General features: G+C 52.6%; 1 protein-coding gene across 5 annotated transcripts; it reads right to left on the bottom strand.

Moving 5' to 3' along the window:
• Positions 1-27,599, bottom strand: HPS4 (HPS4 biogenesis of lysosomal organelles complex 3 subunit 2). 5 transcript variants are annotated; one of them, XM_042962152.1, is made up of 14 exons: positions 27,522-27,599; positions 25,534-26,035; positions 23,760-23,850; positions 21,634-21,777; positions 17,969-18,076; positions 17,199-17,315; positions 15,268-15,362; positions 13,028-13,100; positions 12,083-12,119; positions 11,044-11,140; positions 9,633-10,524; positions 4,280-4,412; positions 3,684-3,792; positions 1-1,243 (listed from the first exon to the last, which is right to left on the bottom strand). In XM_042962152.1, exons 2-14 carry the CDS (start codon positions 25,572-25,574, stop codon positions 1,072-1,074), a joined length of 2,109 nt encoding a protein of 702 aa, XP_042818086.1. In that variant the 5' UTR covers positions 25,575-26,035; positions 27,522-27,599; the 3' UTR covers positions 1-1,071. The 5 variants fall into 5 exon arrangements, with proteins under 5 accessions (XP_042818086.1, XP_042818087.1, XP_042818089.1 ...); XM_042962153.1 differs by having other exon boundaries at positions 27,518-27,563; XM_042962155.1 differs by lacking the exon at positions 27,522-27,599 and adding an exon at positions 27,294-27,404.

The raw sequence follows: 27,599 nt of genomic DNA, 5'->3' as shown, positions 1-27,599 counted from the left end.
TCAATAGCATCTGGGGCTGTTTTATTTTTAGCCCTGGGCAACTCCTTTCAAGACAAGACACGGTCACAAACATTAGGCACTTGTTCACCGACATGAAACTATTAACATTGCAGTTTCCAAACGGAAGTCTCAGGTACTCCCAGTAAACAGTTCAGACCCTGGTAAAGATCTCATCCTGTGTTCTGTATCACATTATTGTAAACTTTCTGCCTGGAGCATGGGCCCGGGAACACGGATGAACGCTGCTCCCTTTCATGCAGCCACCGCTGGAAAGCACAGCTTGGCTTTTGCCCCGTTTTGAGAACTCCTGTTTGAGGACCTTCACTGGAGAGGGGCCAGCTGCATGGCCCACGTCGCACCAAAGGCGCACGGCCCAGTGTGCCATCACCCAGTTCCCGGGGCTCACGGCTGCCTTAGAACCCCAGGCTCCCACCCATTTTGTCAAGACTTGCCCCCACTGTGGGTGTTCCAAAGAACAGAACTCCTGGTTTTGAATATAGTTCTAGAAGCATGCAAACGAGGTGGTTCTGGCATCCCTGCCTGCCTCCCTGCGTTGCGCGTCCAGACCTCCCGGGGGGGCCACTCCAAAGAACACCTACCTGAGGTGTGGGGGTTCAGTCTGCTGGCTGACAAATCCCACCCCCTGCAGCCCTGCCTCACACCGCCCCCTGGACTCAGGACAACAGGGTTGCAGAGAAAATGCTCGTGGTACTAGTTAGGGTCCAGATGCAACAGCAGCGAAAAGTGGCAGGTGCCCAAGACCGTGTGTGACGGGTCAACTACCTGGCCCTGCCCCTCTTTGGTTGGGAGCCAAAAGCACCCGGCCCGGCCGCAACCTGGCCAGCGTAACAAAGCCCTTTATCGCGTGCTCTAGGTCCGCTGCCCCGAAGAACTACCCGCTCAAGCCCCAGCCTACAAAAGGAGTGACACGCACGCACGTATCATCATGTTCCTACAAGGGGAATATGCCGAGGAAACTAGAACACAGGGACTTTCAAGAAGGCGCAACTTCTGTGCTGTTCAACTTGCTCATCCTCTCCTGGGGCGATGAACTTCCTGCCACGGCCCGGTTCAGAGCAAGTTCACCCCGTGCTTCAGCAGCTTCTGCTTGGCTTTGCCGGGGAGGCTGAAGGCACCATCCTGTGGGCTCGGGAAGCCGGAGCTCCGCGCCGCCACCGCCAGCTGCTGGAAATAGGTCTCCTGGACAGGGCTGCAACAGGCGTACACGGCCGTGGAGGCGTTTCTGAGGGGGAAGAAAGAAGACAACGGTCCCAGGCTGCCTGGGCAGGCCTCTGACCACACAGAGACCTCAGGAGGTGCTCGGCAGGGGCCCAGCGACGCCAAATGCTGGGGGGGGGGGAGGGAGGGGGAGGGCAGCTGCTGCGGTTCTGGGTTCGACTTGCACACTCGAGTTCCAGGCTTCGGTGCCAAGAGCCGTCTTCTTTCCTTTTGACTCACTGGAGGCTGGCGCCGTCCGTGGCGGCCCCGGCCACAGAGCCCGAGGTTAGGGTAAGTGCAGGACTGCGCTGGCGGGTGCACGTTTGGCTGACGGCAGAGCAGCTCCGCCAAGTGCGCTTGGGCAGCCTGGCTCAGTCCCCGCCCAGCCTTACGCAGCAGCGGTGAGGGCACCCGGAGGCGCAGGGCTGGGCGATGCCGCCAGGATGACGAGCACGGACAATGTCCACGGAAGGCGGCTGGATGAGTGGGGGCAGTGAGGGCAGAGGAGAGGGCTGCGAAATCAAGTGACAGGAAACGTCACAGAAGCGGAGGGAGGGGTGAGGGGCCCGGGCAAAGGAGGACCCACTAGGGAGGAAGTGACTCCAGGGCCAGGCAACCACCTGGTTCCCTGATCCTGCCTGTCTCGGACTGTTTCCCCGCTGGGCCTTAGTTTCTCCAAGTCTAGTAAAAGGGAGTGGAGTCAGGGACCCCCAGGCCCAGCTCACTGGGATCGCTGCTTCCAGGGGAGGTAGGAGGAGAATCCTGTCTTCCTCCAGCTCCCCCCTCTGGGACCTCAAGGGGCCAGAAGGGTCCACCTGGCCTACGTGTTTTGTGGCACTCGCTGGACAGCGGGATGAGTCACGGGCGAGTCCTCACAGGCACCCGGAGGGAGCACCGCGGCCTGGTGGCTACAGGCCTGGAGCTGGGCTCACACACGCATGATCGCAGCCCCGTGGCTTCCTAGCTGGGTGCCCCTGGCTAAGTTACTCCTCCTGAGTCCCAGCTCTAAGTCCCAGATCTGCAAAGTGGATATGACAACAGTGAATCCCATTGCTGAGATTTTTCTTGAGACTAAATGAGGAAAACACACAGAAACTGCTTAGTACATGGTGAGTGGTTAAGAAATGGTGGCAGCTGTTTCTGTTACTATTAAAATAAGCCACGGATGCCAACACAAAACCCCACTTGGCTCCAAAATACCGCAGGGCCACAAGGTTGTTAATACATCCCAAGCTGACATTTGACTCATTTCCATCCCTCTCTAAACAACCCCCCCCGCAAAACACACCCCGACACAATCGGTTCCCAAACCAGTGACTGTAAATGTCCTTCTAGGTTGCCAGCTTGGGGCAGCTCTGACTTAAAGCCAGAGGAGGCACATTTATTATGGGAAAATATCCTGAAATACTGACCCCCAGGTACAGGGCATTAGCACCACATCACCATGACGGCCGAGGCCCCCGTGTGCATCTGTGGGAGTCCAGAGCCCGCGCCCCTCCCTCTCGACCACCCTGCCCGCCCCTGAACTGGAAATATGGGGACACAATGGGCACTTCAGAGTCAGAGAGACGTGGGTTCAAATCCTGGCTCTGCCCCTTAATCAGAATGTGACCCTGGGACAAGTTGCTGATCCTTTTTGTGCTTCGGTATCCGCATCTATACAATGAAGAGGAAAAAACGCACTTTCCCAAATCGTTGCCAGGATTTGGTGGAATCACAGACACACAGTGGGCCCTCCCCTTCTGCCCTCTAACTTGCCTTATGTTCTCCTACCGGTTTCATAAGAGAAGCATGTAGGGAGAGAAAGGAGAACTCAGTTGGTTAAATACTATAAATTACAATGCTAATTTATGGAGCTATACCTACCGATGTGGCAATGGGTAGGATACGTCATAAAATGAAAAAAGAAACTTATAAAAACAGCACGTTAGTGTGATCCTGTTTTCTAGAAGAAAAGCTATTAGCATAATGAAAATACTGACCGTCTATGTTTTATAAGCAAAAAAGCAAACCCCAAACAACAAAACCTGGAGTACGAGACACCAAACAATTATCTGTGGGGATCTTTTGGGTGTGTGGCGGGTGAGGGGAGACGAACGTTTTACTTCACAGATTCGGGTCAGTCTGTTTTGCTGTAAGCACGTGACTCAGGTCAGATGGCAGCAATAGCACTCAGGCATCGCTCCAGGCAAGGGACAGAGGCCCCCTGTCCCCGCAAGGCGGTGGGGACCTCAGCTTTCCTCACTGTTGCAGCTTATCGTCTAAACAGGTCCGAGCCCCAGGCAAGTCCCCAGAAAATACAGGATGTAGGAAAGCGTGACAGGAGGTGACGGCGGACAGGGGAGCGGACCCAAGGAGAAGCACTGGAATGTTCTTCATCTCGTGATGCGTAAGGCTGTGGCCCGGACCCCTGGGAAGGCCACTCTGGGTGCAGGACTTCAAGAGGGACCCTGGGGGACGCTCACCTGATGGTCATCTCATACAGCGCAGGCAGCCGGGCAAAGTCCGAGTGCATGAGGCCGACGGCCCGGAGAAAGCGGCGGTCCTGAGCGGTGGCCACCTGTGGCAGGTTCGCTTGCGGAAGAGGACAGAGGTTGTGGCAGGGGACTCCCCCGGCCGACCGGCCCACCCCCGGCACCGTAGGCTGGGAGAGCATGTGGCTCGCGGCCATGGGCGCAGGGGCCCAGGGTGCCGGCCACCTACGGCTGCCACCATGCGACGCAGCACGCGCTGTCCCTGTGAATGAGCGACGCCGGGTTTCCGCCCATGGATCCCACCGCTTTGAGGCAGACCTTATCACAGATATTTGAACATGTGTGTGCTTCTCTCCAAATGTTGGAGAAACAACCAAAAAAAGACAAATGAGTAAGGGAGTGTTTGCCAAGCGGATTCTAAACTCAGTGGGAGCTGGCTCCAAGCGAGAAAGCAGCCTCTTAACCGCGGGCCACAGCTCCGGGCAGAGCACCAACAACGGGGCGCCAGCCCCGAGCATGAACCCCCCCCACCCCACCCCCACCCCCCACCGCGAGGAGACACCCTGGCCCCGCACGCCTCTCCTTACTGGTCAGCACGTTCTGGATGCGGTCATAATGCGTGAAGTTGTACGTCCTGCTGGGGAAGGCAGCGGCGTCTTTGGGCAGCGTCTCCTTCAGGTGGACCTCCAGCCCGTTCAGGGACGCCAGGCTGCTGTGGTACTGCGGACGGGCAGCGGAGACTTAGGGATATCCCCGCGGCCATCCGATTGAGCAAAAACGACCCTTGGGGCGGCGCCTGGGCGGCTCAGTCGGCTAAGCACGCGACGCTCGGTTTCGGCTCAGGTCGTGATCTCATGGTTCGGGAGTTCAAGCCCTGAGTCAGGCGCCACGTGGAGAGTGCGGAACCTGCTTGGGATTCCCTCTCTCCCTCTCTCTCTGATCCTCCCCCGCTTGTACACGTGTGTGCACACACACTGTCTCTCAAAATAAATAAATAAACTTAAAAAGAAAGGACTCTGACCGGCGTTTTTACCGGTTTTTAGGGAAGTACTAACTCTTGCCCTTATGTTTTGATGTTTTCCTAAAATGGCAGAAAAATCAGAAGACAGCGGTGAACGGAAAAGCTGAAAAGGAAGCAGAGAAAAATGGTCCATAACCCGACCACACAGTCGTCGCTGCTGCTGGCATCTTGGTACATCTTCTGACCGTGACTTTCCCGCCCGGGCACACATTTTCACGGCACGGGTGGCCGGTCCCACCCCCAGTGCTTCTCGCCAGGAGCCTGGGCTGAGAAGCCCCTCCCCCCCCCCACCCCCCGACCGTCTGCAGTGAGTTTGCCTCTCTCTGGGGCGTCTAGAATAGTTTACCAACCACACCCCCAAACAGGGGTCAGATGGATTTCTGTGCTCTGTGGTTCAGAGGAGGAATCTGGCTGAGGAAAGCTGTCTGGGAGGGGAGGCCCAACCACCTGTATTTTAAAACAACCTCCCAGGACGAGTCACGTGCAGGTACAGCTGAGAACACAGAACTACACCATTTTGTAGGATTCTTTCTTGGTTTTTTTTTTTTAACATTTATTTATTTTTGAGACAGAGAGAGGCAGAGCATGAACAGGGGAGGGGCAGACACAGAAGGAGACACAGAATCTGAAACAGGCTCCAGGCTCTGAGCTGTCAGCACAGAGCCCGACGTGGGGCTCGAACTCACGGACCGTGAGATCATGCCCTGAGCCGAAGTCGGATGCTTAACCAACTGAGCCACCCAGGCGCCCCGTAGGATTCTTTATAGAATAAAAATGGGATCAAACCATAAATAACGATTGATATGAGTTTTATAGCTTAATGATACAGCATGAACTATGCTCTCCGTCCTTAAAACTATTCTCTTGCAACGTCAAATGTCATTCTCCAACGGCTGTCTGGTAGTCTTTGAGTTCCGCTTTGGACTTGACCAAATACATCGGTCACAGCCTGAGGGACTCGGTCTGAAGCAGGGCCCCCTCCCGCTCCTGTCCTGAGGCTGCTTTGGCCACGAGAAGGCCGCTGCCGCCCCAGGGAAGCAGGTGGCTCATCCTGGCCAGATGATCAGGGGCAAGTTAACTGAATTTTCTCTCACTTTTTTTTTCCATCTGCAAAATGGGACGACGACAGGGCTGTTGAGTGCAGTAAGTGAAAATAACACACATAAAAGTCCACTGTAAGCTCTGAAAGTGCTACCCTGGGGGAAAGGCATTTTTACAGAGTCAAGAAAGCGAAAGTTATCGTCAAAGAAGAGGGATCTTTTTAACGGGCACTTTTAACCACCACTCGTCTGTGGACTGTTACTCAACAGCCGTGTAGAAAAATAAGCACATGTGAAAAGTACAGAGTTGGAAGTGTACTGGGCTCATGTTAGTTCTTCTCTCTGGGTGTCTTAGAAGTGATTTGCGGGGCGCCTGGGTGGCTCAGTTGGTTGAGCGTCTGACTTCAGCTCAGGTCACGATCTCGTGGTTTGTGAGTTCGAGCCCCGCATCGGGCTCTGTGCTGATAGCTGGGAGCCTGGAACCTGCTTCAGATTCCGTGTCTCCGTCTCTCTCTGCCCCTCCCCCGCTTGTGCTCGGTCTCTCAAAAATGAATGTAAAAAAAAAAAATTAAAAAAAAAAAAAAAGAAGTGATTTTCAAAGGCAATACATCTGCACACAAGGGTTCAACCTTTATATCCCCAGCGCCTAGCACAGTGCCAGGCCCCTAGTAGGTACGCGATAAACATCAACACAGTGAGCAGATAAAGGGGCAGATCCAATGCAAGCACATCCCACTTATGGGCTATTGCGTGTAAACTGAGGTGCGTGGTAAAAAAGTCAAAGGACCCAGACTCAGGGATCTCCTGGTCCGATCATCGCTATAGCATAACAGACACAGCCCTTCACCGATGCTAACGAGCCTATCTGAATAGATGGGCGCACACGCCCGCACAACCCATCACCAGGAAATCAGACCACAGCCTCGCTGGAAGTTTCTGGACCTCAGGAACCTCGTAACCGTCATCCCTTCCATCCTGAGCTGGTGCCCAAAGGAGGGGATAACGGGGACAGAAAGTGAGGTGTGCTAAAACCCGAGTTTTTCCTGTGGGTACTGAACTCTGCTTCTGGAATTTTCTGCCCAACTTGTAGTCAAGGTAAAATCACTTAAGCAAAAACACACATTCACACGATGTTGTGTCAAATGATATGCAGACGAGTTTTTACTGGGAACCAATGCTGTCATCTATATGAGGGGTCAGCAAACCCTGGCCCAGGTGCCAAATCCTGCCAATTGCCTGTTTTCATAGAGCCTGAGAGCTAAGCATGGTTTTTACAAATTTAGATGGCTAGGAAAAAAAAAAATCAAAAGAATAATATTGTGACATATGAAAATCATACGAAGTTCCAATTTCCGTATCCATGAGCAACGTATTATTGGAACACAGCCACTACGTTTATTTACATATTGTCTGTGATTGTCATTGTCTTACAGGAGCAAAGCCGAATAATTGTACAAAGCTGAAAATATGTGCTAGGTCTTGCTTTACGTTCCAAGTTCGCCAAGCCCTGATATATGCTGACACACACGTGATCCCCACGACGGCCCCAGGATATACAAAGCTGGGCTGATTCCTGGACCCTCCAGCTTCCAATCCACAGTAAAGCAAGGGGCCTGAATGTCAGCGTGTGCCAAAATGTGCCGAAGAAATGATGCACTAACATGCACTCACCCAAAGCACTAGTTTCACGGGGGACGGGTGCATTTTCATGAGGTATTTTGTGCTAACACCGTGGCACTAACCTCAAGCCTCATCTACTGTGCACAGACAGCTCAAAGTCCTACTGTCGCGATGAATAACTGATCTGATCACTGTACTTGAAGGTCGGTGAGATTATCTTGGGTTTTGAGAAGGAAACTATTGGTGGCTCTATGCTGCCCCCTGGTGTGAGCGTACTCCGTTTTCTCTGAACCATTCCCCACCTCTCTTAGCGGCTCCCCCCACACCCCTTTCCACCTGCTCCCCACCCCTGGCCGAGGCAAACACGAAGAGGTGGCAGATCATCTGCTGAAAGACGAGTGCGCAAATGACACGAGGATGACCTGGTGGTGTGTAACGTGACCAAGGAGCCCTTTCAAAGAGGGCGGGGGAGGGGGTGTCCTCACTGCCACATCTGAACTGTAGTTTACCATTCTTCAGGGGACTGGCTTTTCTAGACAGCAACAGAGGGTCTGGAGGGAAATCAGGTCAAGTATTTTGGATGCAGGCCCAGGACAAAAAGGCAATAAAACATCTCTCCCAATTATAAAACAGGCAACCTCTGGGCTTGGTTAACAAAACCTGCTCTCAAAACGGCAAGCCGATCAAAGTTAGTTATTCCTGACCCTTTTTAGAAAAGACGAGTTTTTCTTCTTCATTAAGCTGCCTCTCTTTCCTGGGGCCCACCCATCTGTTTCTCCTTTGCATGAAAGCCCACAGAGGCCGCTGTCCTGATATGGAGGACCTGCACGTGATAAACCAAGTCAGACCCCTCCAGGGTCAGATCAGTGGGGGAACAGACAGGCAGGGGCGGCGAGACGAGGAACGAACAAAAATTCCAGACCCTCCACTCCCATCGGGTCTCCTGGCGAGGCTGTTTTCTTCCTGGTAGAACGGGGATTACAGTGCCTACCCCCAGTGCTGTTCTCAGGCTTGGCTGAAGTAACAGATGTAAAGGCTTCAGCATATAGTGAATGCAGAATACATTTTAATCTACTTCCTTCCTCAGGAGCAGCCTGTGCTATTTTTTCTTTTTCTTTTTTTCTTTTTTTTTTTGGTGGGGGAAAAGTAAAGGTATCATATCCACTTCACTGCACCCGAATGCTGGGCCTTCAAAACAACCTGTCTACGGCTTGGCACAGAGCAGAAGAGGCCATGAAAACCACGGCATCGGGGAGAGGACGCCCACAGAACCACCACCATGCGTCCCCGTGCAGTGTCAGAAGGAGATGGATAAGTCACTCAGAGCTGTGGGGAAGGAGGGTGCGGGAAGCGAACAGGCCGCCCCTGGGTACTGCAGGGTCTGTGAAGCGGGGAGATAAGCCAGCCAGGGCTGGAGAGGGGCAGCGGCTTGCCTCGGGGCTCTGTGCAGAGGAAGCTGCCTTCCCTCCTTGCTCTGTGCTCCAAGGTGACCCGCTCACTTATGGAGGGTCACCAGCCCTGCATGCTAATGAGATCAGCTTAGAATAATATAGATTTAAGAACAAAAACAAGGCAAGCCCCAGGACACCATCTGCCCTGCAGCAACTTCTGCCAACTAAGGCAAGACTGTTACTATAGCAACTGGATCTCCAGCGTGGGCCTAAGCTCCAAGCTCGGAGCAGGTCAGTTCATTGCTACAAGCAGGGAAGGGGCTGGAATGCTCAAAGGGGAGCCTTCCGGAGCCAGTCAGCATTTCAGATGCCCAAGGTCCTTTAGGAAGGAGCTACAGATCACCGCGGTTCGGTGCAGGGAGACTACGGCCTCCAGAACACTCCGCACCCGGGCTGTGGCACGTGCAGAGGACTCCAGCCGACACAGAACCCCCAGGTGCCCGGGCTGGGAAGTGAGGCCCCGGGGGACGGGGGGGGACGCACGACAACGGCTGTGCTCCTGGTCTCCACCTGCCAGTACCCCCCACACTGCCGAGGGGGAACCAGAGCATCGCAGCCCTGCGCTCTGGGAAACTGGAGGAAGCAGGGAAGGGCCAGAGAACGGACTCCTGTTGGACACCCCAGCCCCCGGCACTGTGCTCTGCGCTGGGCGCACTCGTCCCCACCGAACCCAGGGCATAGGTACCACCCTCATCCCCTCCTCGTAGAGCGGGACTTCGGCGCAAGGTCACGCGGCACCTGTGCGCCGCCCTAAGGGGAGCACCTTCCTGCCCGTCCCCTCCCAGCAGACAGGTCTGTGCACACTCACCACTTCCTCGATGGCTGCATCGTCACCCAGCAGCGGCTCCTCGGCCAGCAGGGACAGCACCAGCCCGTTGACATCGTGGGTGTAGAGGTTCATCGGCACAAGCCCCTCACGGGATGTGGGGGTTGACCTCGGGTCATTTCTGTCTGCAGAGGGACCATCGTCCTGAGACTCTGCCAAGTCAGAGCCACTGGGTGTTGAGCGGCTGTCACGAACCCCAACAGGCTGCTCTGTGCCTCGTTCGCCCACGGGAAGCGTGGTTCCTTCCTGCCTCGAGTCTGAGCAAGGCCATGACCACGGTCTGCTCGTCCTTCCAGGGAGGCAGTCTTCCCTGGGAGAGGGGGCTGGGCTGCTGTCCCCTGGAGGGTCGTTGTGCCGCTCCAGGGCTCCGTTCTGGGGGGGGATCTCAGGAGTGGACAGAGACAGGAAGCTGCTGAGGGCATCAGGCGGCTTGGGTTCCTGGCTGCCAGAGTCACTGGCACATTCCTCAAAGCAAGGACTGCCACGATCTGGGGTGCACGTACTCGGGAGGGCAAAATAACCCGGGCACATTCCTGTTTCCCGAGCTTCTGGAATGTGGATCTCCGACAAGTCCGGTTCCTCCTCCACCCAGGGCAGACGAGGTTCCCTCGCCAGGGAGCCGCGGAGACCAGGACCCTTGTCCCTGGCCGGGCTGTGCTGTCTTGCAGGCTTGACATTCTCCAGATCATGGCCAGGCAAGCGCCTATTCTCCCCCTTGCCATCTGGCCATGCTACGTCAGGACCCGGAGGCTCGGGAGTGGTTGCCAACGTCCAGGCCGCAGATCCTACGTGGCCAGTGGCGTTTTCGGTGGGGGCAGATGTGCTCCAACGCTGGGCTGAGTGCTCCTGGAGTCCGGCCGGCGGGGCAGCCGAGCTAGCAAACCAGACAGACGGGAGGGAGGGGCACCCGACTGAGGGCAGGACAGGTGCCCTTCCCCGGGGGAGACTGAAGCATCGCTTCTCTAAAGAGCAGGGCTCTCAGTGCCAAGTGGGTGCCCAAGGCCACAGAGCCCAAGAGGCCATCGTGGTCAATCCACAGGAGTAAAAGTAAGGCGATGTCTGGCCCTCGGGGCTTCACGCGGTGCTACGAGACCGTGTACCGGCAACGGCAGGACCCCTGCTGAATGAGAGCCACCCCGCCTGGAAGTCTACTCTGAGTCGAGCCTTACGCTAGATGTTGTACGTACGCTATTTCCAATTTTGACTCCGAGCCCATGAAGTAGGTTATTACTGGGTCCGATTTACAGCCAGGGAATGGACTTGCCCAAGGTCACACAGCTGGTAAGCGGCAGAGCCGGGACCTGAAACCCACACCCATCTCGCGAGGCCAGCCGCCCCAGGTGCCCCTTCCATAGCAGAACGTGGGGAAGATGGAAGGCTGGCCTGTTTGTACCTAGTTTCCTGCTCCATTGGGAACTCGTGGAGACTGATGGCTTCCTCTTCGGTCAGGAACACAGGCAGGATCTGGACATTTGCGGGGAGTGCCGCTCCTAGAATCACAAAGCAACACAGACAGGGCTCTGCCATGGGCCGGGAAGATGGAGGGACAGTAACTACGCTTGGGGTGACCCATCCAAACGACACACCGACTTGGGAGAGCCGCCCCTGACACACTCCTCAGCCCAGAACAAAAGACGCAAAACCGCAGCTAGAGTTCTGTGCCCAGTGGGGAAGGAGCTCTCGTGGGCAGCTTTCTTCCTTGCTGTGGATAAAGGTGACTTTTGGGGGAAGAAAAGCTACTGGCACTTAAAAAACGAACAAAAACAGAATAAAAACTGGAAAAATCTCCTCCAACTGACAAAAGGGATCTGCCCTAACTTATGCTTCAAACTAAAACAAAATCACCCGCTCAGGGATGCCCCTACATCCTGCAGAAGGTCTTTCTGGCAACTGCTGTTTCTCTTGGTCTCCTGTAAGCATGATCCCCTGGACCTCGTTTGGGCAGTCCTAACAATGAGGTGGTGAGCATCTGAAAACAGGGATTGGAAAGGTACACGTAGACTCAGGAGCTTTACAACTAGGATTCTGATGGGTAACTTTGTTCTTTTTTTTAAGTTTCAAAAAAAACTTTTTTAATATTTACTTATTTTTGGGAGACAGAGAAACAGAGTGCAAGCAGGGGAGGGGCAGAGAGAGAGGGAAACACAGAATCCAAAACAGGCTCCAGGCTCCGAGCTGTCAGCACAGAGCCTGACGTGGGGCTCGAAGCCACGAACCGTGAGGTCATGACCTGAGCCGATGTTGGATGTTTGACCGACTGAGCCACCCAGGCGCCCAGAGTAACTTTGTTCTTAAAGCTCTAGTCTGTTTCCCTAATCTCTGAACACAGGAAGTAACGCACGGGACCACTGGGCCCCTCCCGTGACTTATGTAGGGACAGGCGGCATAAAAGGCTATGTTCTCAAGAGGCAGCGATGCACCTTGCTACTTACCATGTTCCTGCAGGGCACCCCCTCCTGCAGGTATTCTCTGAAAATAAACACACACAGAAGTTGGCTCCGGGTTCCGCCTTCTCCTCCGGACCGAATCATCGGCACTGTGTGGTGCCATCTGCTCGTAAAATGTAGCCAGGCCCAGAACGCTTGCCCCGGCCACATGCCAGCAGCGAAGCAGACGGCACAGAAGCTCCCCCAAGCTGCTTGCTCTCCACCACGGCCGGGGTCAGGCGAGAACCTGCGCCTCCCCAGGCCGCGGCTCCCCGCAAACACACATCAGGCTTCACGGTCTGATCTATTTCCCTCCTCTGGGAATGAGGGCGAGGATTCCCGGTGTCTTTTCCACCTCGGGAGAACTCACCTGCCGTGGTATTCCCACGCCTGCCGCAGCCCCGGCGTGGAACGCACACACATTCCACCGTAACAAATACAGGAACGTCCGGGACCCTCATGATAAAGGATGTGACCTGAACCAAATGCTGTGCTAGATCTCTCTTGTTTATTCTGATTCACAGTCAAGGTGACAAGCCTAATTTTCTCTGAAACTGGGAATTTTCTCAAAAGAGCTTTCCAGACAATTCATCCAAAGGTTCCCAAACAACCCACAAAAAAACCCAAAAAAACAAAAAAACAAACGAAAACTCTTCCAGCCAGTATGACTTTTGCTCCTAAGAAATGGTGGCTTTCTTTCTTTTTTAGTGGCTTTTTAAAAAACTTATGTTTCAAGTTATATAATTGTACTTGAGACAAAAATCAGCTCCCCAATCACATAGAATTCCCTCACCCACAAGCTAATACTGTTAATCTTGGGTATATTTTCCTTCAAGGTTATGCATTTTTTTAAATGCCTTGAAATCACAGCACATAAAATTCTATTTTTCTGCTTAAGAGACTAACGCTGTGGACGAACCATCCCAGCCAGGTGGGTGGACTTTACAATACCTGGTCCCGAGGTGCAGCTGGATGGATCAGGACCTTAGCCGTGAGGGACGGTGGGAGCTGGGTGCTAACAATCCTAGGTCACAGGAGCAAGAACAAAAACAAGGACACCGTGAGACAAAATACACTGCAGGATTCTTAACACCCCATGTTGGCGAGGGTCTTGGGGACGCAGCCAGTGGGAGTTTCAGCTGACAAAGCCCTTATGGAGAGCACTCTGGCCATTCCTACTTAACTTCAGAATGTCCAAACGCTTTGACCTGCCTTGTACCAAGATGCATACTTAAGAGTATTCATTACAGGGGCACCTGTGTGGCTCGGTCGGTTAAGCATCTGACTCTTGATTTCCGTTCACATCATGATCTCACAGTTCGTGAGTTCGAGCCCCACATCAGACTCTACAGACTACTTGATATTCTGTCTCCCTCTCTCTTTCTGCCCCTCCCCTGTTCGCTCTCTAAATCTCTCTCAAAATAGGAGTGCCTAGGTGGCTCAGTCAGTTAAGTATCTGACTTCGGCTAAGGTCAAGATCTCACGGTTCATGGGTTCGAGCCCCGCATTGGGCTCTGTGATGGCAGCTCAGAGCCTGGAGCCTGCTTCGGATTCTGTGTCTCCCTCTCTCTCTCTGCCCCTCCCATGCTCACGCTCTCTCTCTCTCTCTCTCTCTCTCTCACACACACACACACACACACAAAAATAAACATTAAAAAATTTAAATCTCTCTCAAAATAAATAAAAATAAACTTTAAAAAAAAGAGTTACGTGCTACAGAAAAAATGGTAAAATAGTCACAAAATGGATGAACACCTAAATGTCCATCAAAAAGAAGACGCAGTGAAGTGAATCACGGCACAGCTGTAATACCAAAAACCGTGCGGCAATTACAAGAATGAAGTGGATCAGCACGGACTGATAAATCTCTACTGTACACGTTGAGGAACCGTATGGGTCCGTTGACAGAGGCAGCAAAAATAAACAGAAGCGACATATGTGACGTTGTACTGGAACCACATGGAAAAGCAAAGGATACAGATCAAACTGCTAGCAGCAGCAAAAATGCGTTCGTGCATTAGGTGTCTGATTTAAAAATACACCAGAAATGCAACATGAGGGGAAAATACCATTCTTGATGCAAGGCCACTGGTGAGCCTGGGGGCACCACAAGCAGGTTCGGAACCATCATAATGAGAGGGGCGCCTGGGTGGCTCAGTTGGTTAAGCATCTGACTTCAGCTCAAGTCATGATCTTGCAGTTTGTGGGTTCAAGCCCCGCATCAGGCTCTGTGCTGACAGGTCATATGCTGGAACCTGCTTCTAATTTGTGTCTCCCTCTCTCTCTCTGCCTCTCCCCCACTCACACTCTGGCTCTCTCTCAAAAATAAACATTAAAAAAAAATTTTTTTTAAAGAGCCATCATAATGAGAAAACGGGGAAAGCATGAGGGTCTGCCGTGCCAAGGGCCACCGGAAAGCAGGGCCTGTGCTCTGTCTGTCCACATCTGCCCTCTCTTTTCATTCTCCACAAAGGTGCTTTCCCAGTAGAGAAAATTCGAAAAGCAACCTGTCCGAGGCCAGGACTGGAAACCCACCAGGCTGTCAGGCCGCCAGACCTTCTCCAGTCACACATTCATCCAGGCATCAGAAAGCTCTGGACACAAGCAGCGGCCGTCCATGAGGAGAGTGGCCTCAGGCCACACCCTCAGGCACTCGGGCTCGCTCTGATGCCCTCAACCACATGAAGAAGTGTGGGGAGATCTCAGAGGCCAGCCAAGAGATGGACCCAGCCAGGCGGCAGGCAGGAGCCCAAGCAGAAGCAGGTGAGGGCGCTCTGTGCTGTGCAGAACCGGCCACAGAAGGGCAGCAGGGCCCCAGGCAGCGGGAGGGGGCTGCAGCAGGCTCCCACACCCCTTCACCTCCAGTGCTGTTGGCAAGCTGGGGCGCCCGAGTCAGCACTTTGTAGACTGATGACTATAAAGGCACGCCCCACCATGAGACTCACGCGGATCTCTCTAAAACGTGCCTTTTACATTCCTAGCCCTTTTCTGGACATGATTGCCAATTTCCCAGTGTGGCCGAAAGGCAGGTATGTGCCCTAAGTCAAATCTCGACTATCTGACATTTGCCAAAGCAGCCCTCTTGGAACGGGCCAGGGATGGGGCTCCCGGCCCGTGATCTGGAGGAGGCCAGGCCGGTCTGGTTCGGCGGCAGGGGGCTGGGGTGTGGGGGAGATGCTGGCGTTACTCACAGTCCCTTGTAGAGGATACAGCCGGCCAGAATGTGAGGCGAGCGCTGGCACGTCTGCAGAATGAGGGCTGCCTTCAGCAACAACAGGGGCTCCACCTATGCAGGGCAAGAGGCACACCCACAAATCAGCGTGCTCACCATCGGCAAAGGTGGAGAGAGCAGGGGGCTTCATAGAACACGTGGACAGGTCCTAACCCAAAACTGGGGAAAAGGACAATGTGCCACGTGGTAAAATCCGTGTCACGCCTTGGGTCTATGTTCCACCTCTCTACATCCGGAATCCCGGCCAACACGAAATGCCCAATTCTTGGAACGAGGAGGCTTCTGCAGAAGTGAGGAGGTGCGGCGAATACAGCACACGGCCACTCATGGGGACAAGGTAGGTCTCCCTCAGGAGAAGGACTACAGATGCTGAGACCAGGAAGCAGTGGGAGAGGGGAGCCCACCCCTCAAACACATGGCATGGCACCAGGTAAAGCCACACACCCCCTCCTCTCCCCTCCCTCTCAAGCACAAGCCACAGAGCTGGCTTCGTGTCCCACCAAGTCCCATAACTCTGTCCCGTCACATAAAATGAAAGCATCAAGGTCTCTCACTCAGGGTAATAATCCTCAACTCGACGTTCCTTGCAAGGAGTCCGTTGCCTAGAAGTCCCTAAGAATACCGGAAGAGGATCTGAACCTGGTCAAGAGTCGCCAGCAGTAGCTAAAAGCTTCTTCCCATTACCTGCCGACAGCTAGAACCTGCAAGCACCATACTGGTCAGAGTTCAGTGCCAAGGGAGCAAGCTCTGGAGCTGAGTTTGCTTTTAAGCCTCAAGACAGTGCCTGGTCCCAGCCAGCCATTCCGCAAAGCTCTGTGGCCAACTCTGAAAACCCCTCCAACCGGAGCCAGGAAAGCCCGTCTCCGATTCCAACCAGAGTCACGCTCTGTGAAGGCACAGCCACGACCCAACCTGCCCATTGACAGGACCCTCTTAACTCCTGTGGTGAGACACGGCCCACACGCCTCCTCAGGTATTGGGGCGCAAGAGGACCATTCTTCAGGGGGCACAGCCTCGCATCTCCCTTTGGCCTTGACAATGAGGACATGATGTTCACCAAGATCAAGGCCACTGAGCAACAGGCAGCATCGGTGGTCAGGCCAACCACGCAAGCTGCCTATGTGTCACTGAACACTGGTGGCCAATGGAGCGGCTCTGGGACAAAACGCTCCCAAGGACTCCCTCCCAGACAGAGACACCTTGTTTGTAAAATGGTACCACTGGGGGCGGGGGGGGGGGGGTGCGGTACGCCTGGGAGGCACAGTTGGTTGAGCATCCAACTTCGGCTCAGGTCAAGATCCCATGGGTTGTGGGTTCAAGCCCCACATCCGCCTGTGTGCTGACCGTGCGGAGCCTGCTTGGGATTCTCTCTCCCCCTCTCTCTCTCTGCCCCTTCCCTGTGTGCTCACGCACTCCCTCTCTCAAACTAAACTAAACTAAAAGTCACACTGGGCATTTCTGATGGTGAGAATACAAGTCAACTGTATCATACTCACATCAAAAAACATGTGGGGACCTTCAGATGCCAGAGTCCAACACTTCTGGGGCACTAGCAAAATAACACCACCCTTTACTGAGTATTTACTTTGTGCCAATTTAGCTATGGTCTCACTGTACTTTCAAAACAGTCCTGGGAGCGGGCATCCTGACAGCAGTTTGCAGGTTGGGAAACCGGGGCTCTGAGAGGAGACCCGGGCTGTCCAAGTTTACATGGCTGGCGAGTGGCAGCGTGGAAGCAGAGCACAGGTCTTAATAACCCTCCCCCTCCCCACCGAGAAATGACACGTTCTAGTCTCTTCTCTGGATAGAGAGGTCACAGAAAGGGAAGAAGAAAATGTCCAGAAGCTCTGTTCCTTTAGGCGGAATGGGTAAGGGGGAGGAGGGTGTTACTTTAGTTCGGTCCAGGTTCCAGAGGGAGTTGAATATCTTGTGCAGGTCACTGGTGTTCTTTAGGACCTGAGCAATGAAGGTGTCCCAAGCAGCGTGCAGGTCTTCCGGAGAACGGTTCTACAACAGAAACCACTGGAGGTCAGCATCCGAGATATGGAGAGACACCCCCTTTGGCAAGGATCCCTACTACTACGAAAATCATGGGGTGCCTGGAAGCCTCAGCCAGTTGAGGGTCCGACTCTTGATTTAGGCTCAGGTCACAATCCCACGGTTCATGGGTTCGAGCCCAACGCCAGGCCCTGTGCTCGTGGCACGCAGACTGCTTGGGATTCTCTCTCCCTCTCTGTCTGCCCCTCTCCCACGTGCTCTGTCTCAAAATAAATAAATAAATACTTAAAAAAAAAAAATCGTTCCTGACACAGGAAACTGGCCAGAAGGTAGGGCCTGTTTTAAACTTCCCAGGCACACGGGACCCCCCCCCCCCCGATAACTCACCCACCACAGACCCAGCGCTCGTGCTGGGGGTGGGGGGCAACCTGGTCTTCCAGCCGTCCCAGGGAGGAGGACATGGGGACGGACGTTCGCAGTGGATGTGACCTACACCACTGGGGAGCAAAGGCACCTAGGAGGGACTCCCAGGGCCCTTGACGTTGCCGCTGGATGTGACGTGTTTATGAAAAGTACGAGAGACCCTAGAGCAATGCTGTGCACTGGCGATCCCGGACCTGCTGCAGAAGTCCGCATGTGACTCCTCACCACCATCCTCATACCTGGTAAGCCAGAGAGACGGGCCCATTGTAGAAATTAAAGACACCAATGAGCTGATCCAGAAACTGCTTGCAGCTAACGTCGGGGAGCTCCACAGCACAGCCCAGCACCTAGAAAGAGGGAAACCAGGAGACAGGTATCTTCCTTTGCTCTGAGTCCAAACCTGGAATCCCGGCATCCAGGGCTCCACAGGGCTAGAAGGTACTGACCCGCTGAAAATGGACGGGTCTACACCAGGCCTACCGTGTCCACTCCAGCCCCGCTGGTCTCCAAGAGAAGAAGTGCTGTTTGTATCTACTCAAGTTGTCCAACCTGGAATGTCCTCCTTTCCTCTGTCTGTCTGTCCAAGGCTCACCCATCCCCTCTGTGCCCACCGCAGATTCCAGCACCTTCACGGTGCCCGTTCAGGTCACTCTGACCAATGCAGACCTCTTTGCTGACCCCTTATATTATCAGGACTGTTAGTCGCACACTGGGTGTTTAATGCGGGTTCTGTTACAAACGCTGGACGAGACTTCGACTGTTTCGTGAATGGCGTTCTCGTCTCCCGAGCTGGACCAACTGCTTCGGGAGAGGAAGCAAACCAATCATCACACAGTTCTAGACTTCCAGAGTGCCGCGGTGCTCGGTTCCGCAGAAGAGAAACGTGTGCTCCGTCAAAAAGCAATCCGGCTGCATATTGAAAGAGCCTGAGAAGAGTCTGTATTCTTTGACCTGGTCATTCAACCTCTAGGGATCTTTCCAAAGGGAATCACCAGAAACCAAGAAACAAACAAACCCTGACATAAGACAAACAAATTCCCGACTGTAAGCTCCACTGAGGCCAGGATCTTTGCTTTGTTCACTGATGCAACCCAAGGGTTTACCACGGTCTGGCACACGGTGCTTATTTCTTCCGTCATTGATCACTAACCTATCGAATGCAACTCTAACAATCCCACCGGCAGAAACTGACATACTGAAACCCAGAATATAAAATAGCTAAAGCTGCCCTGGAAAAGAATAAGGCTGGAGGACGTGGACTATCTGATTTCCGGACGGTGCAGTACTCGTACGGGATCTTCCAATCGATCAATGGAAAAGAACAGAGCCCAGAAACAGACCCCACTGACGTGGTCACCTGATCGTCAACAAAGGAGCCAAAAGAAGCCAAGCGGGAGAGTTTTGTCAAGAGTGGTGCTGGAACCACTGGATATCCACATGGAAAAAGAGGACCTTTGACTCTATTTCACACCACGCACCAGTAATAACCCAAGAGGGATTACAGACCTAAGTTTAAAAGCTACAACTGCGGGGGCACCTGGCTGGCTCAGCTGGTTAAGGGTCCAGTGCTTGATTTTGGTTCAGGTCATGTCATGAAATCGAGCCCCGTGTTTGGCTCCGCCTTGACAGTGTGGAGCTTACTTGGGCTTCTCTCTCTCCCTCCCCTGCTTTCGTGAATGCACATGTGCACGCTCTCTCTCTCAAAATAAACTTAAAAACAATCAAAGCTAAAACTATAAAGCTCAGAAGAAAAAAACTGGAAGGCAGCTTCTCCAGTAGGATAGGTAGTGGTTTTACACAGGATACAGAAGGCACTAACCACAAAAGATAAAACTGGTATGTTACGAATTAAAATTAAATTAAAACTGAGACATTCTGGGGGTGCCTGGCTGACTCAGTCTGTAGCATGTGTGACTCTTGATCTCTGGGTTATGAGACCGAGCCCCACGTTGGGTGTAGACATTAAATAAGTAAGTGAACTTTGAAAAATAATTACAATGTTCTGCGCATCAAAAGACATCATTAAAAAAATTGACAGGCACATCACAAAGGGGGAGAAAATATCTTTAAAATATATATCTGACAAAGAGCTGATATCCACGATATATAAAAGTCTCACAGGACTTAGGACTCTGTAAAGAGAGAAAACCCAATTGAAAAAATGGACAAACGGGTGGCTGGGTGGCTCAGTCAGTTAAGCCTCTGTCTTCGGCTCAGGTCATGATCTCACGGTTTGTGAGTTCGAGCCCTGCGTCAGGCTCTCTGCTGTCAGCACAGAACCTGCTTGGGATCCTCTGTCTCCCTCGTTCTCTGCCCCACCCTGCTTGTGTGCACATGTGCTCTCTCTCTCTCTCTCTCTCTCTTCAGAAAATAAACATCAAGGAAAAACAATTTAAAAAAGTAAAAATAAAAAATGGGCAAACAAACTTTGGGCAGATACTTCTTGAAGGGAGACATACCAGTGGCCATTAAGCACACGAAAAAGACTTCACAGCATTGGTCATTAGGGAAACGGAAACCCAAACCAAAATGAGATATCAGTACACCCCCAGCAGAGTGGCTCAAACCGAACAGGCTGACAGCACGGTTGACAAGGACGTACACGAACGGGTATTCTCACACACGGTTGGCAGGACTGGAAAATGGAACAACCGCTTCGGGAAAAGGCCTGGAAGTTTCTTATAAAATCAACCTACACATAGCCCGTGACCTAGCGAATCTCCGCCTAAATATTTACCCACGAGAAATGAAAAGTGATGTCCACAAAAAGACTCGTATAGAAGCGCTCCTAGCAACCTTATTCTTGACTGCCCCTAACTAGAGGTGGTTCACGTATCCAGAAAAAAGCAAGGGCGGGAGTTGAGGGATATATTCAGACAATGGACATTCAGACAATGCTGTTCCACAATACAGAGAACAAACTGTGGATGATGCCCAGCGAGGTCACAGGAACGACAGAAGCCTGCGGAGAGGGATACTGTACGTACTCTTTCACTCCTATTGACAGTCTAGAACGGGCACAGCTCACCTGCGGTGGGAAAAAATCAGAACGATGGTTGCCTGGGACGCGCGAGTAAGGATTAGCTGGACATAAGGGAGCTGCCCGGAGCGATGCTAACATTCCGCACCTTGATGGGGATTCGTGACATGCAGGGTGTCACCCGTCCAAATGTATTAAGTGGCACGCTCAATATTTGTGAGTTTCAGGGTATGTAAATCTTACCCCAAAACAAAACAAAAAACCAACACAAATCACTACTGAGCTCTAATTAACGTCATGCATAATGAGGTCCTAGGGGTGGGGAGGAGTATACTAGAGTGTGCAACTTTGGCAAGCATTAAAATAAAAACTGGATTGCCAGAAGATGAAGGCATGGATGGAGAGATGTGATAAAGCGACTATAACAAATTATAAATAATACATGTAATGAAATGGTAACTGCAGAACCTTGGAAATACACAGGACTGTTCACTGTAAGATTCCTTCAACGGTTTAGTATGCGCCTGGGTGGCTCAGTCAGTTGAGTATCCGACTCTTGATTTTGGCGCAGGTCATGATCCCAGGGTCGTGGGATCGAGCCCAACGTCGGGCTTCACCCTTAGCGTGGAGCCTGCTTAAGATTCTCTCTCTCTCTTTCCCTCTGCCCCTCTCCCCTGCCCGTGCTCGCTCTCTCTCTAATAAAGAAATAAAAAAGAGACGTTCTGGAGAGTGCTCAGTTATGATGGCACCTGCAGAGAGGGACACAGGAAGCGTGGACGTACTGCATGCGGCACCTGGGGGTGTGGAGGGGGTCCCAGGCTCCAGAGCCACGGAAAGCACTACCTTCTACACCTTACCAGCACAACACTCATCACCAAGGCAGATGGCCACCCTGTCGGCACGGGTTCTGTCTGGCAAACTTACCCAAAGGTACTCTCCGTCAACCTTTACGGCGAACTTCAGTTTCCGCAGACGAACGAGGGTGGGAGCTGAGGCGGAGAGGTCAGAAATACAGCGCACCACGCCCGCAATCTGTCCACAGAGCAACTCCTGCTGGTCAAGCAGAGTCTGTGGGAAAGCAGCAAATTCCAGAGGGGAAGGTGAAACCGCTGAACTCGTGTATCATTCATTTAAAAAAATTTTTTTTAACATTTTACTTATTTTTGAGAGAGAGAGAAAGAGAGTACAAGCGGGGGAGGGGCAGAGAGAGAGACACACACACACACACACACACACACACACACACACACATACACACACAGAATCTGAAGCAGGCTCCAGGTTCTGAGCTGTCAGCACACAGCCCGATGCCGGACTCGAACTCGCGAACCGCGAGATCAAGACCTGAGCTGAAGTCGGATGCTTAACCGACTGAGCCACCCAGGCGGCCCCACTCGTGTGTCATTTCTTAGAGCAGAGGCTGGGGCAACAGCAGACTGCAGCCTGCAGGCCAGATCTGGGGGGGCTGCCTGGTTTCAGAAGGCCCAGGAGCTAAGCATGGTTTTGATATTTGAAGGCCGTCAGGACAACAACAAAGAACGTGTGATGTAGAGCTCACATGGCCTGCAAAGCCTCAATACTCACTCTCTGGCCCTCTGCAGGCAAAGTGTGCTGACCCCTGCCTGGGATAACAGAGCTGTCTCAGAACGTCCCCGGCCGCATGCATAAGGTGACTGGGCAGAACTTCATTTTCGTTCCGAGGACTCGGGGCACTTGCACACGTAGGAGCAGGAGCCGTTCATCCCCATTCAGATCCCCTGCAGAGTGGCCAGAGCAGCCTAGACTAATCCCAACTACCCCAGCGGGAACGCGATCACATGAGCGAATGCAGAGGCCGTCTGAGCGTTAACTAAACTGCAGGACAGCCAGACGCTGTGTGACGCAAGAGAAAATGTACACACCACCTAGGAAGAAGTCCTGCCTAAAAGAGCTTGAATCTACTCGAGGCTCTACGTCTTACTAAGAGCGTAAAGGAGACACAGGGGAAATAAGACCTGAAGTGACATCCACCACGAGGAAGTGATCGGGCAGAGATCAAAACAGGAAGGCAAAATTTGAATATAGTATCACATGATATTAAGGGATTATTGTGACCAATTAACCGGTGATGGGCACAGGAGGGTCCATGACACTCTCCTCTCTGCTTTTGTATATGTTTGAATGAGACTGTTTTGTGGTTGTTGGCGTTGTTTTTAATTTTTTTAAGCTTATTCATTTTTTTGAGAGTGAGTGAGCGGGGGAGGGGCAGAGAGAGAGAGAGAGAAAGAGAGAGAGCCAGAATTCCAAGCAGGCTCCACGCTGTCAGCACAGAGCCCGATGCAGGGCTCGAACTCACGAACCGTGAGATCGTGATGAGCCAAAACCAAGAGTCAGGCAGTTAACCGACTGAGCCACCCTGGCACCCCATGGAAGTGTTTTCGATGAGCCGATCAAGGGGTGCCTGGGTGACTCAGTTGGTTAAGCGTCTGACTCTTGATTTTGGCTCAGGTCATGATCTCACGATTCTCAGTATTCCTGAGTTCCAGCCCCACATTGGGCTGTGTACTGCGGGTACAGAGCCTGCTTGGGATTCTCTCTCTCCCCCTCTCTGTCCCTCCCCCATTTGTGCGCTCTTTCTCTCTCTCTCAAAATAAATAAACTTAAAAAAAAAAAAAGAGCCGATCAAAACTTGGGAGCAAGGAGAGGCAGACAGAAAATCAGCGCACCAACTTTGGCTCAGGTCACGATCTTGTAGTTCCTGAGTTCGAGCCCCATGTCCGGCTCTGTGCCTGTCCTGCTTGGGATTCTCAATGTCTCCTCTCTCTGCCCTCCTGCCACTCGCGCTTTCTCTCTCCCCCAAAATAAATAAACACACTTTAAAAAAAAAACAAACCAAAAAGAAAATCAGGACGGTGGCAGAAAGCCAGAGAGGACGGAAGTACGGAGCTGTCAAGGGAACGTCAAGAATGCCTGGCTTACAAACTGTCCCGATGTAAATGCTCTGCTTCTGAAAAGCCACCACGCTGAGGCAGCCGCATCCCCACCGAACAATAACGTGCTGTGGCGCTCACCTGAGGAGGATAGAAATAACAAATGCCAGCCCTCGTCGGATCGCCTTCTTCCTTCACCTTTGAACCATCATAAAGGAAAAAATAATTCCACCTGGCAAGAGAACAGAATGGAGCCATGTTTCCTTTCATCCGGCGATCGAGGCATTTTAAAACACAGCTTCCTATGCCCCAGCGCGAGAAGGGCTCATTACTCAGGATTTGAAGAGCCTTCTGGTGGCCCCAGAGAAGAAAAAAATCCAGTGGCTACAAATAGATAACAAACCACTTCGAAAGTGCTGTTGAGTCCAACTAAAAATATGCCTCTATCCCGTCGTCAGACCGTCTGGCCCAAAGGACCAAAGTGTATCTGGGGGAGAGACAGAGCGCCCAGGGATATCTCTTGTTTGAGACACTGACCCTTAACCATACCACCACGTGGTTTGGAACACTGTCATTTAAGGCTCTGATAACCAAATTAGCTGGGGACGTCTTAGCCACATGCCCTGCAACTGCTGGGCACCACAGTCTCTGGAAATATCCCTTTGACCAGAAATCCACGCGTTCATTTAACAAACAATGAGGGCGACAGTGTGCTCTCCCCTTTGCCAACCCTGGGGCCATGGCGCTAAAAGAGAGACTGTAAACATTTCATTTCAACACAGGACAGTGAGTCTATAACAGGAAAATGGGTCTTATGAGAGCTCACAGAGGCGCCCCAAACCCCTCTCTGCCCTCACGGTGTGTTAACTCCAACACGACCCGTCATCAAACTTCTGATTTCCTTCCAGAACCCTCTGTTCTTTGCTAAGGACTCTTCTAGTCTACTCTGCAGTATAATTACCTTTTTAAGACCACAAAGCAGACCCCCCCAAAGGCTGAACCTGGGTTTTACCTCTCCAAAAGCACACCCATCAAGCTAGAGCATAAGGAGGAACTGTGACCACTCTTTTGCCACCTGCGCTCTTCTCCCTGAAGCTACACCCTCCCCCTACCACCCTCCCTGGCTCCCAGCTTCTCTTCCTGATGACAAGGCTAACTCTTGTTTCCAGCCACAGTCTGCTTTCCTGAGTTGTAGAACCAGATGTGGAACCACCTGCAGGGCAAGCCCAGATCAAAAAGCCTCAAAAACGTGTCAAACCCAATTCAGAAATCCCACTGCCGGGCCCCACTGACCCTCTCCTTACGTCGTCGGGGCAAAAGCACCCTCACGCTTTCTGGCAATGCAAAAGACACCCTGGGCGTCATAATGGACGGCTCCCTCTTTGTGCCTTCCACACACATAACTGGTCACTGAATCCTGCTCCTAGTTAAACCAGCCCTTTTGTTTGCATTGTTCAATGAAACGTTTGCTGAGCCAAATTGGGAGAGAGGCTTAACCCATGTGGGGCTGAGAAGGGAACGGAGTTTCAAGCAGACGTTGTGTAATAGCCTTCAAGAGGCAGACGGGCCAGACCTCTTCTCGTGGTGTAATTCTGCACTGTAACCGTTTCTTGTCTCTTACAAACGAAGATTACAACGCCCACGGTCTCATCGAAGCTGACTGCGTGACCCGGCCGCGGCCGGCTTTTCTGCAGTCAACCAGTAATGCTCGACTCGCTCGAACACTGCAAGGTTTGAGCTCTGGAGAGAGACCATCGGCTCACATGCCTGACTGGGCTGCTCTGAGAAAAATGCCTTCTTTTTCCCCCCCCACCCTTAGAGAAAGCAAAACAGTCTGGCTGGGGATTTTCAGTTCATCCAAGGCATCGGTCCAGCAGCTGGGCAGGAGGCAAGCCACACAGGCCTTGCTACTCACCAGGAGGCTGACGTCGGCTCCGTCAAGGTAGAAGTGGCCATTTACTTGCCAGTGGCCCTCATTCTACTTTTTTGGGTTTTCTTGTCCAGTATCGCCTCTTGCGCCCCAGCAGTAAAGCCAGACGTGAGAGATTTAAGTGTTTTCAGCCACAACTGTCACCTGCTTGGTTTTCACGCAGCATGAAAGTGCTACTTCCTTCCTCGCAGGCTCTTCGGTGCCATGAATTCCTCCATGCCTCTTAGAACTCTGGGAGAGAATCTAATAAAGCGAGAGAAATCTACCAGAAAAGTCAAATCCACTAAGCTGGTTCCATGAGGATCAGCATTCTGGCTCCCTGCAGAATGGACTCTTCAAAAAGCTCCTGGCCAGGAAAGCCCAAGGGGGGAGAAGCATGCTGAAGGCGGTGTTCCGAAGCGATTTTCTAGTTTGTCTGATTCAAAGCCATTTGGAAGATTCTTTTAAACATTGTGAAGCTGCCTGTTCAAACATCAGTGCCTTGGTCCTAAAATAAACACAAGGAATAGATTATTTCAGAAACCCATGAGACAGCATGTGACCCAGCAGGGTTAGGCAAACGGTATACTTCAAAGAGTCTTCTAGAAAGTTGAAAATTGTGTTTCAGAACAAAAAAAAGAGAGTGGGGCAGGACTTTAGAGTAAGTTCTTCAGTTTTTTTTTGAACAGTTCTGCCACACAGAAGACAAAACTACACAAGTAGTGTGAAATAGGGACACTATACAAATAAGGTCCCTATTTGTATACACTATACAAGGACAGCTATACAAATAAGGTGGTTGTTGCAGTAATCACGGAACTCAAATTAAGGAACTGTCACCTTGACAGCTCAAAAGTCATCTGAACGTTAAATCCAGAGCTGGGCAAGTTTTTCAAAACAAAAAAAAGAGTTTAACAAGTGGCTCTCAAACTCCAAGAGAACAGGCAACAGAGCACCACGGAATTTCAGAATCAGAAGGGACCCCGGCATCTTACCCTGAGGCTTCTCTCTCGTACTGTCAAAAATTAGCTGGTCCCTGGCCTACTCCCTCCAGAGACACAGGCAGCTCGTAGTGTTAACTTTATCCTGCCACCAAACCAAAACTGGCCTCCCAGGAACCTCCCAACGCCGGTCTGGATAACACACCAGGAAAACAAAACAGGGTCTCTAATCCTTCCTCAAGAATTAGAGTGGTCCCTTCAGAACTCTATTTCTATTGTCACTTTGTCCAAGCTGGATGTCTCAGCCACAGGGTTTCAACTGCTTGCTCACCATCTGTCGTCCTCCTGAGAATACTGTAGTTTTCCTAAGGCTCTTTTCTTAGAAGTACCTAGAGAGGACCCCACTGACTCTCTGAGGCCTGTGAAACCTCTTATCTTTCCTCAGCTTTAGGCATCTTGAGGCCATACTCATGGTGTTCTCTGAAGCATTATCTGGGGCATGTCAGCTCTTGGAATCCAGGACAGCAGCCTGAGACCCCCATCCCTCGTTCCCCTAGGACCGAGCCCCAGGCTGCCAAGGTCCACCCTCCTAACTCTAAAAGGTCCAGGAGAGGCCGGTAATGTCCCCGGGGTAGGGCAGGTGTTGGGATGCGACCAGAGAAGGCTCCAGCAGTCTGGGAAGTTGCAGTAACGACCCGGAGGAGCCAAGAAGTGGAGGCAGGAAGGTGAGGTGTAGGAAGTGGCCTCAGTGAGTCAGCGGGCCAGGAAAAGGGGCGCTAACGACTGCGATCAGGAACGGGTTAAGGGCGCTGAGCAGTGTCTGACCTCAGCTCCAGGGGGCCGGGAATTGGTGGGCAAAGGCGAGGGGGGAGGTCAAGCGGGGCCGATTGCCGCGCGGAGAGGCCGCCAAGAGGCGCTCTCGGCCGGGGTCCCGCCCCTCGGTGTCCCTGCACCGCCCACCCGCCGGCATAGCCGGGCAGCCCGGGGTTTCAGGGCTCGGGCCCCGCAGGGTGGGCAGCAGCGGGGCGCCAGCGACTCCCGCCCGGTACCTACTCGCGCGGCGAACAGGCCCGAGGATCACGCGCCGCCAGCGCCTGCCACCCCCTACGATTCCCGGAGAGCAGGCGCGCG

Source organism: Panthera tigris, chromosome D3 (assembly GCF_018350195.1).
Source record: "Panthera tigris isolate Pti1 chromosome D3, P.tigris_Pti1_mat1.1, whole genome shotgun sequence".
Classification (NCBI taxonomy): domain Eukaryota; kingdom Metazoa; phylum Chordata; class Mammalia; order Carnivora; family Felidae; genus Panthera; species Panthera tigris.
Note: the sequence above shows the minus strand (reverse complement) of the source record. Positions and strands in the feature narration are given on the sequence as shown.